Source organism: Ursus americanus, chromosome 7, assembly GCF_024610735.1.
Source record: "Ursus americanus isolate L20-20 chromosome 7, mUrsAme1.1.p, whole genome shotgun sequence".
Lineage (NCBI taxonomy): Eukaryota > Metazoa > Chordata > Mammalia > Carnivora > Ursidae > Ursus > Ursus americanus.
The window spans coordinates 31,109,645-31,120,587 of NC_142133.1; the positions used below are offsets into that span (position 1 = coordinate 31,109,645).

Genomic DNA, 10,943 nt, shown 5'->3' on the forward strand with positions numbered 1-10,943 from the left:
CAGTGAAGAAGAGGAGAGGTGAAGGGCTTGTTGGAGGTCAGGCGGGTGAAAGAGATAAAGCTCAGATTGGTACGAGGTCTCTTGCCTCCCTCACCTTGCCCAGCCTCGGGGTCTTGGCCTGACCCCACCTCCCCCAGGACACCAGATGGGCCCTAGGCGAGGGTGCCCAAGCGGTTATGGTTATAAGAGTCACAATCCCAGCTCTGCCACTTTCTAGCTGTGTGAGCTTTGAGAAGTTTCTTAACCTCTCTGAGCCTGGACTCCTTGCTCTGCAAAGCTGAGGTGGTGAGATACACCTGCGAGGATGGGGGCAGAGTCCAGGAGATCCCACACGCCAGAGCTCGCGGGTGTCTGGTACATGTGAGCACTCGGCAAGTGGTACCCCTGGAGACTGGGACTCGCGAGTCAGTCACAGCTTCCTTTCCAAGAGGAGCAAAAGGAAATGAAAAGCAAAGATGAAAGAGGCAACAGGCACTCTGGGACCCCAGATTGCCACACAGGCTGGGAGCACAGTCCTCAGTAAACAAACAACTGACCACCATGACGACAAGTATGCTGTGAGGAAATGGTGGTGTCCCCACAGAACATGCCTTCAGCATCAAGACGCCTCAGCTTTGCTTTATGGCTCAACTAGCCCACCACACCGAGCGGAGCCGTGGATTTGAGCCTTGCCCACTGTTGTGTTAAAGCTACAGTTAACATTTGTGGACTTCTTTTTTTAATGTCCTAGAACTAAGCGCTTTACACGTATGGACTCATTGAATCCCCACCACTGCATGAAATAAGTTCAGTCGCTACCCTCGTCTTACAGATGAGAAAGCGGAGGCACAGAGAGATTGGAGCGTGCCCAAGGCTAAGGCTACAAACGGTGCAGCTGGAATTCAAACCCCGGCGGTCTGGTTGCAGGGCCAAACTCTGAACCCCGATGCTGTAAACCGTGTCTTGCAATAGACAATAATCCCTTTCCCTCTGTGTCAGTTTTCATTTCTGTAAAATGGGGCCTTTTCACTGCAAGCTTCGTGTCTCAGCCTCTTCCCACATCTTTAGCTCTCAGAAGGCGTCCACTCCTGTGTGACTTTGCTGACTGCTCTGCCTCCTCTGGCCCTTGCAGCCCCACCTCCAGCACCCCGTACCCCAAGACTCCTGCCCCAGAACTTGCGCCCTATTCAGTCTATGTGCGCCTTTGAGCACAGGGGCTGTGGCCTGCCTCACTATGGGGCCCCGGCTAGGATCGGACACCGTCCTAAGCATTACATGGTTTGCAAAGATCAGGGTCTGGCAAACTTCTGCGAAGGGCCAAATATTTTAGATCTTGAGAGACGTATGGTCTCGGCGCCATTGTAGTAGGACAGCAGCTACGGACAGCACACAGATGAACGAATGTGGCTGTATTCCAACAAAACTTTAGACAGGCAGTCGGCAGGATTTGGCCCAAGGGCCGTAGTTTGCCAACCTCTGGCAAAGATGAACACCACGTGGTCACAGAACAGCAGAAGGGAGGGGGGGAAACACACGGTGCAGGACTTGCCGAGAGCATTTACAGAGGTTTGCAGAGCCCTCTGGCAGAGGAAGAGGTTCGTTCAGACTCGGGGGGTTGCAGAGAAAGCTCATGGACAGGCACTTGAGCTTGGCCGCGGAAGGGTGGGTAGAATTTCTACAAGCAGTAGGGGCATGAGCAAGGGCACACAGTGTGTTGGGAACGGGGTCTCGAGAGGCTTGGGAGAGGATAGGTCTGGGACCCAGACAAGGAAGGCTGAGCTCTGGGCTTCTCCCATATGGTAGAGAACTATAGCGCTTTTTTCTTCTTTCAATTCAACAGGTATTTTAAGTGCCTACTATGTGCTAGGCACAGCTGTGGGATGAGGATAGACAATATTCGTAACCTGCAATTTCATTGCACTGTGAACACTTTGGAAAAGATTTAGGAGCTCTGACTTTATCTTGCCCTCACAAGCACGGAGAGAGTGACTGATTTGCCAAAGTTATATCTCTAATTAATAGCAGATGCTCATATTCCGGAGACAAACCACTCTGCTGGGCAGCCGATTCTTACTTCTAGCTGCCTAATGAGTATCTTCCACCACGACGTCTGGAAAGAGCTCATCTGCCTGCCCTCCTCCCCTGTAGGAGTTCGCTACGGCAGCTGGAACTGAGTGGCTTCAACAACAGAAATGTGCTGTTCTGGAGCCTGGAAGTCAGAGATCCAGGTGTGAGCAGAGTGGGTTCCTGCTGAGGGCTGGGGGGCGGGGGGCGTGGAGGGGCAGATCTGCTCCACGCCTGTCCCCTCGCTTCTCGTGGTCTGCGGGCAGTCTTCGGTGTTTGTTGGCCTGTAGACACATCGCCCTGTTCTCTGCTTCATCTCACATGGTGTTCTCCCCGTGTGTTTGTCCGTGTCAGCATCTCCGTGTCTTATAAGGCCGTGAGTCGTATTGCATTTTGCTCAGCCTAATAACCTCATTTTAACTTGACTATCTCTGTGAAGACCCCATTTCCAGATTAAGGTCACATTCTGAGGTACTGGGGGTTAGGACGTCAACAGAAATTTTGGAGCACACAATTCAACCCCTAAAACCTCCCTAACACCAACCCCCAAGTATTCAACTGCTGGCTGAATGGAACCCTCATTATACAGGCCCCTCACATCTAGCTCCCTTCCCTCACCAGCTGGTATGTTGGGCCAGTCATGCCTGGACTGGACAAGGCTGGACCCCATGACTCCCATCAAAGCTGGCCCAAGAAGGTTGCACGGGATCTCCTCCATGAACCTGTGGAAGACGATGATGAGGGCGGGCCAGACTGTGTAAGGTGGGCAGGGAGGGGAGCTGGTGGAGGACGTGGAACACACCGGTGAGCCACTGGTCCTCTGTAACGAGAGCAGCAAGGATGTTAAAGACACCGCTGCGGCAGTTACAGTAAGATAGGAAGCAGCTGCAGTAGTCGAGGCAAGTAGGGAAGAGGGCCGGGGTTGGGGAGGCTGTGGCAGGATGGAAAGGAGGCAGCCAGGGAGCATGGACGTTGGGGAACAGAGTGGCTGGGACCGGAGGGAGGCCCAAGGGAAACACGGTGAGTGTGAGATGGCCACGCGTGGCAAATACTTAACTCCAGAGCTTGGGAGAGAGGCAGGAGCTGCGAACAAGTTGTCGTCATCCTGAGTGGATTGGATCCCACTGGGAAAGAGAGAGCTGGGGAAGAGAAGTGAGAACCAGGAGGTCAAGAAGGGTCCAGGAGGCAGGGGGAGAAACGGGAGGAAAAGATGCTCCTGAGGCCAAGACAGTGCGAGTAGGTCAACGGCACCAACCCCGGTACAGGCCGAGTGTGGGCTGTTCCTTCACACAAGCTAATTGTGACACCCGAGCTGGTTGTGCTCCAGTCAGAAGCAAACTGCAAACACACCTCTCTCATCTTTTAACTGTTTATTGTATAATATAAAACTACAAAAGTAAGACTGCTCATTTCCATGTACATTTCATCTGTTCAATTGTTTAGATTACAGCCCAAACCTACATGTGAGTACAGCTATCTGGGTTCTGATGTAACGTCTGTAATATTGCATAGAAAAGGCACAGCTCTCAGGTCTGTGGGGGAAAGGTTACACCTCCTTTTTGACAAAAGCCTTCCTCAAAAACCATGCACCAAACATGTCACTATGTACATCTTTTCCAAAATCTTGTTTGCGTGTCTGGACTGCACTTCTCTTCCAAACTTGTTATCCCTAAAACATGTCCGAAATTTTTATTGGCTTTGTCTGCAATAGCATTTGATCCTGGCTAATTTTCAAGAACCATTTAGACTCATTCTTAGAAGCACTAAGAACAATCGTACACAAGCAGGACGCACACACCTCGCTGCCTTCGGCAATTACAGGAAATTAACCATTCACAACCAGAACAGGTTAAATATGCTCTTTTCAGTATTTTCAGAAAATGTATAAAGGTCTAATTTGTAACAGCAAGGTTTTGAAATTAAGACAATTCATATAGAGGGTAACAATCGCTGCACAAAGTAGAGTCTTTTTTTTTTTTTTTACATCTGTCATTTAAGAAGGCTGCCCTGTGGTATTCATAATTCATTGTTTACCACAAAGGTGGTTAATAAATTTAAGCTTTAAAAACGATCTGTAAGATGATACTTTGGCTCTTTGGAGCTTATTTATTTAAGAAATTTTCCTTGATCGACCTCAGGGCAGTTGGGATACTCCACGGGGATACAGCAATAAAAAGCTCAATTGATCAAGACACTCGAGGTGTAGCGGAGGCTCTGCTAGTTCTCACCCTTCGGTGTGAACGAGGGTGTCAGTGTGGCTGCCCCTTCTGTCATCAAGAGAAAGTGTTACTAAAAAAAGTTTAAAAATATCAACCCTTTGATGCTTGATTTTCTTAAAAATTTGGAGGTATTAAAACATTCCTTATCCATACCCTTTGCATATTTCGAATAGACCTACATTAGAGAAGAGGAGAAAACTCAATGTGGACGGTGCATACAGTGAGAAGATCCAGGGGTCTGGCTCGGACCCCCTTGGAACACAGACTGACATTCCTACAAGAGAATACATTCCTACCATACATTCTGCACATGGTACGATCCAGATGTTGTTAGAGCTCCACAGTAAAATAAATATATTTACACAGAAAAAAAAAAGGAATAAATAACTTATGAAAAAAATCACTTCAAATTCAAAGCTCTTATGATTCTGCTCTCATCTTGTCATTTCATTGCACATCACTGTCAATAATTTTCCTCTCCCAGCCCCACCCAGCACGTCTTTCTCATAAAGGCACCTCAAACCGCCTGCCTGACTCCGAGTGCCACACCACGTCCTTTAGAAAGGGGGAAGGCACGACAGCCAGGTGGCATCTGGAAGCACATCCCACACTCAGACTGGGGCTTGGAGATCGCACCCAGGCCCGCATTCTTCCCCACTGGGCCGTCGCTTTGTGAAAATAAGACAACGGTAACTTGAACACTTGATGTTTTTGTTCGTTGAAAATGGGCCCCTAATTTCCCACGTCTTCCTCAACAGACCTTGAATATCGAGCATGTACGGCAAGGGTGTCCAGCGTTAAAAAGCATTTACTTAACTGCTGTTGTTGGGGGGTTTTGTTTTGATTTTGAAGCCCAGCCTTACAAATACGAGAGAGTCAGAGAACCATGTTTGGGCAACACTTTGCTGCGCTTATTTGAACTGTTGCCCAACATATGGGATTTGTTTAAACACACGATTTGCTAATCCAACCAAAGTACAGTTGTTCTAAGTTACTGTAAATCAGTTTTTAACAATGGCAAATCAACCGCCTTACCCTGTTATTGTTCAGAATAATCAACACTATTGTGTCTGTATACGTATGTATGTGTGTGCGGCGTGCGGGGAGTTTGCCGGGGCCTCCGGTTATCAGAAGCACGGTGCCTGGGCTGACTTGTTCTCCACAGGAAAAGGAAGCTCTTAGAATGGACAGGCACAGTGACACCGGAAGCATCTACAACAGGCCTCACCTCGACTAGATAGTCCCTGGTCCTATCGAAGGAAATGCCACATCTGCGGCAGGGAGAGGTGTCCAGGTGGAGGCCGCTTGTAGGAGAACAAGAGCAACTTGATGCATTTCTCACTGCTCTACTGAGTGGACGATTAGCCTTTGAAAACACATTCAAGTGGGGGGGAAAGTAAATTCAAATATACAAAAATTTAATCATATCATACACGAATCTTTTGCTTAAATGAGCAGTTCCTTCATCACAAATGTATTTGCTTTGCCATGTGCACTATAAAAATAAAACTATCTATGGCTTGTTTAAAGTGCCATTTTATAAAGCTGTCTTTTTTTAATTGGCCAGAAAGACTCAATTTTATCCATGGCAAGAAGTGAGCAGAACTGGTGACTGAATATTGACAAATGACCAACAACAAAGACAACAACAATAACACAAATCCCATAATTTAAAAATTCTTAAATAAATATAAAAGTTATTCCTAAAGAAGCCATCTGCATTTCAACAATATAGGTTGTAACCAGCTAAAGTACCATTGGAAGAAAGAAAAAAACTGAAACGAAAAGGCCATCAACAATTTCCGCAACAAGCATGATACATTGCAAATGTTTTAAAATTAAATGTACACCACTAGGAGTAAAAAGCTACTTCTCAAGTGTCCTGGGGGTGGGGATGGGGGTGGGGTGGAGGGGAAGCAGGGGGAAGGAAGAGGAACATGCATAGAAAGTCCTATCTGTGTATTTGGGTAAAAGAGCCTTGTAAAGTGTAGCTAAAGCAGTTGATTCAAGGAAGCAACCAGATTGGAAGCTGTGACATAATGGTACCAACTCCAGGTTCAAGAGCCAACGGATGTTACACGACAGCATCCCAGGCTGGGCCGAGGTGAGCTGTGCTCACTGCGGTGATCATGAAGATGCCATTTTCAGCACTTAGCAACAGAGGGAACAAAAGCTCTAGGGAAGGGAAGCTGGAAAAGACAATTGAGCAACACAGTGGATGCCTTCTGGGGTAGTTTCTTCCTTGTGAGCCCTAGGCATTGCAAATAGGGTTTAGTTCTACGAAGAGGTCGGTTACTTTTCAGAAAATTTTGTTCTCATGTAAAATTTCAGGTCATCGTAAAAATTATGCCAAAAGGGAAAGATCTGGGTTTCTGTTTAAAAAAATAAGAACAATTAAAAGCACAAACTTGGCATAAATACAGTGAGTATTCGGTAGCCTTCCCCTCAAGAGAGGGAGCTAAAGAGAACCATCACTTCAACCCCTTCTCCCCCAGCTCCACGGCCATCTCCCGCCAACTGCTTAATGCAAGTTTGATGAGCAGACGTGGCTCTGGCTTTGGAAGTCACAGTGCTGGCGGGTGTTCATGCCAGGGGGTCGGTGCCTGTGAAATTTGGGTGTGATATCGCCTGGCCCTTTCTTAAAGCAGTGTGTGTGTGTGTGTGTGTGTGTGTGTGTGTGTGTTTGCATTTGGGGACATCAACTGCGGATTAATTTGATCCAATTTTCTCTTTGCACCAAACACATATAAAACATTACAACTCTATAAAAGTACAAGTGCAACTTGTACATGTGAAGTTTGCAGGAACTATGTGAGCAAATCCTATCAAAATAGCTATCTCATATGTATAAACAGCATTTGTTTTTAGAAAAACAATATCATAAACTGCAGAATCTGTACAAAAATATAAAATAAATTTGGGCAGCAGTTTCTAAACAGCCACATAAATGCAACACTTAGGAGGAGTAGTTAATGCCTCTAAAAAGGCTGAATTGCCAAGTCAACCTATACAGGGCGAAAATGCCAGAAAAGGTACTGAGATTATCTAAATAATATATATATATATAATTTTCTCTTTTTACCTCTTGCAATAAAACTTATAGAAAAAATAGACAAATATGCACATGCAATTTACAGCTTTTCCAACTTATTCCTTGTGCTTCGCTTGGACTGTTTATTTTTGTCATTCAGCACAGCAACATAGTCTTCCAATGTATTCTTTCCTATTCCAGGGCAGTGGGTCTCTGAGAACCACTCACAAAAGCATATTGAAAGTGGTCATACGTGGATGAAGGCACTCCAACTCTGCTCAAAGCAAAAACTAGTGTGATCCTTGTGTAAAACGATCCTTTTCTCTGAAAAAGGCAAGCAAGGGCGCATGCACAGTGCGGAGAGCTGTGGGGTGCGGGGACACTCGCAGGGTCTGGGCGGCGCGGGCACCGGTCCGGGGCTCTTAGGAGCCGACCAGCACCTCCATGATGTGGTCCAGCTCCGTGAGGTCCATTTTGAAAGGCTGACTCGGGGCCACCGGCTGACTGCTGTAGGGCGCCAGAGTCTTGAGGAGGTCGTCGGCCGACACCGGGGCCATCTTGGAGGCCGTCCCCGCCGCCGACGTGCAGGGGTCGAAGTCATACATGGACGTGTCGATGTCGGCAAACAGGATGTCGTCCAGGGTCAGGTCCGTCAGAAAGCCCGTGGACGTCGTGATTTCAAAGTTCCCGGGCAGAGAGTCCATCAGCTTCGGGTCGTCGGGCCTCGGGCCGCCCGGCGCGCCGGCGCCCCCTCTGGAGCTGTCGGGCGCGGCCGCGGCGGCCCCTGGGGAGGTAGATGTGGGACAGAGCTCCTCGATCTCGTCCAGGGCGGAGGAGAAGCTGTCCTTCTCCGGCGGCGGCGCTGGCGCCGACAGTCTGGCGGGAGCCGCGGGCGGCGCGGCCGGGGAAGTGCAAAACGTGTCGTCGTCGTCGTCCTCGAGCAGCGAGGCGGGCGTGAGGCAGGCCTCCAGGGGCGTAGTGCTTCCGAGGTCGCCGGCGAGCGCGGGCGGCGGCGGCGCGGGGGCGCTGAGGGCGGGCGGCGCCTCCCGGTAGCTGTCGCTCAGCGAGTCGGGCGGGGGCGAGGCGGCGGCGGCGAACACCGGCCTCAGGCTGCCTTCCTGTTTGAGCTCCTCCTGGATCCGCCGCAACATGTTGTTGATCAGAACGGTCTTTTGCAAGCTGGGCTCGGTGAGGGGCCTGTGGTTGTAGAGTTTCATAAGGGAAATGTTGAAGATAGTCTGGCGCTGTAAGGTGTAAGACACCTTGGATGGACCATCGGAGGGAGACATGATTTTGCCTTCCAGCCCATCTTCATGCTCATCAAACTTCCGTTTTTCTCCTTTACCCAACATATATCTGCACAGGAGGAAGGAAGGAAGTGGAATTAATCACATGAAAACTAATTTCTAGCCTAAACAAGACGCTGATTCGGAGGTCAGGAGTTGGACTGGAGTTCCTAGGCCAAGGTTGGTTAGAAGAGATGCATTAATTGGGGGAAGAGCTTTTAGAATGCGAGAGCAGTGGGAAATCTACCTTTGTATGCTGGTGGAGCAATTTTTATCACTAGGTAGTCTGGTGAATGTATTTCTTGAGAAATGTGTACGACACAGACAAGTTAAACGTTACCATGGAAACCATGATTTTGACTTTCTCCACTCGTGCGCTTGCGTTCGCTTGCCTAACATTACCATGCAGGTTCAATTTCCCTCCCCCAAACAGATTTATTTTTAACGCCCAAGAAAACACTTGCAATGCTATGACCTAACAGATAAAGGTGTCACAGATTACAGCTTGAACACATCCTGAACGATTAAAAGAACCAAGGTGGAGAAGGAGGGAGGAGGGCACGGACAATTTTGGTAGAACCATGTGTGCTTTCAAAATGCCTTTTCCTTCCTCATTATGCACAGAGCTTTTCTGCCTGTTTGGTGACATGTGGTGAAGCACTTGGCCTGTGTTAAATGACCACAGTGAAGGAGCTGCCACCGCTTTTCAGCCTAGAAGAAAGTGGAGGAATGTGGCTTTCCCAGCCCAAGTTCCAATGCCTCAATTTGATTGCATACTGTTACGTCTGAACGCAAGTGGACGAATTTAAAAGTAATTTGTTCTGATTATAAGCATTACTGTTTGAGTAACGTGAGCCATTTCATAACAAAATACCTACTGTGATTCCAGAGATATATACGTATTTCAAAAAAACAACCACCTCATATCTCAGACCTTGAGCATTTGGGAATGGCTCGAATTTTAACTCCTGCCCCACCTCGCCTGCTGCCCCCACCTCCTTGCCTGCTCTGGCCTCAGTGAAGACCCCCTCGGCTGGTTACACCTTCTGGAGAGTGGTCCTTCCTTTCAGAACTTCTACCGTCTAAACAAAACAACTGCAAGCCCACTGGTCTTCGCCCCATAGAGCTCACCTGCTAACCATTTAATCAAGAAAGTTGTTCTTCTGCCGTCCAGACCAGGAGATGTGGTTCTCATTACACCAGGCCTGTGCCTGCTCCCCGCCTCCCCTCCACCTCTGTAGCACTTCCCCATAGGCAAGAGTTAATCCCCTCCTCAGTGCCACTCACTCACTGATATCTTCATATACACAAGTAGTTTGTACTTATCCAATTTTTCTTCTAAAAGCGACTTGCCTTTTTACTGAATTGCTTCTGCTGATTTTCATGAAGCCTCATTCAGTCCTTTATATTTTACTCATTCTGCATCTATGCTGTCTTGGGCACTCTGCCAGAAAGTGGGAGAAAGTGGGTAGTCCCGCAAATGAATAAAGCCTGGTCTTCAAGGGGCTGAATATCGTCTCCTACACCTCATTATCATTTTGAGTTGAGACTCATCCTAAAGGAATAAGGCTGACCATAATAAAACTTCACAGATCTTCCCTGCCACACTTTGTTAAGGAAGGCCACGCTGCCCGGCCTCCCCCCTCACCCCCACCGCCACCACCAAGCAGACAAACACATGAGTTCCACCTGCAGTGACCGCCTTCACACGCCTCAGTCCCCAGGAGAGAAGGACAGCTGAAACCCAGCAACGTCAGAGTCAGCTTGAGGATTTGTTAATGTTCATAAAGAATGTACAGTTACTTGTATGGAACACTTTCCCTCATGGAAACATTAAGAAAATGGATGTCAATCACAAGAACCAAAGACCAGTCCCACAATGTTCTCTGAGGCAAGGAAGATATGGTGGTAATAACTCTTGTATCTACCACTTCACATGACAAAAACATTTCCTACTGTTTCATGCTAAAAAGTCTCATTTGTAAATATACTTTGCATAGAACATTTCCTATCTAAAGTATCTGTGCTCATTTAAACTTGAGTGTGAATCAGAGAGGAGGTGATTTCATTTCACATTACAAAACACTTTCTCCTTTATGCCTGAGAAGTGTTACAGGACGACTGTGTTTTGAAACAGTTATACTGTTTGTATCTGCCTAAAACTTAAGCATTTAAATATTCATTTCTAGGAAAATTTCACTTTTGCCAAAGAGCTCACCAAGTGCATTTAATTCTTACTATAAAGCTGTTAGATGGTTTATGGTATGGGTTATAATGTAATCGTACCCAATACATGTAAATCTCTGTGAGAGGACACAAATGCAGACAAGCCACCCTAAAACAGCGTTGCTCAAAGTGTGGTCT

At 47.6% G+C, this 10,943-nt stretch overlaps 1 protein-coding gene across 5 annotated transcripts in view; it reads right to left on the bottom strand.

The window, feature by feature from the left end:
• Positions 1 to 3,398: 3,398 nt before the first annotated feature.
• The window catches only part of SERTAD2 (SERTA domain containing 2), a 110,510-nt gene continuing 102,965 nt past the window's right edge, over positions 3,399 to 10,943 (bottom strand). For all 5 annotated transcript variants that reach the window (XM_045788110.2, XM_087863460.1, XM_045788109.2 and 2 more), the window contains exon 2: positions 3,399 to 8,649. In XM_045788110.2, the coding sequence (XP_045644066.1) occupies positions 7,716 to 8,645 (930 nt within the window). In that variant the 5' untranslated portion in view covers positions 8,646 to 8,649 and the 3' untranslated portion in view covers positions 3,399 to 7,715. The remainder of the gene's footprint in view (positions 8,650 to 10,943) is intronic.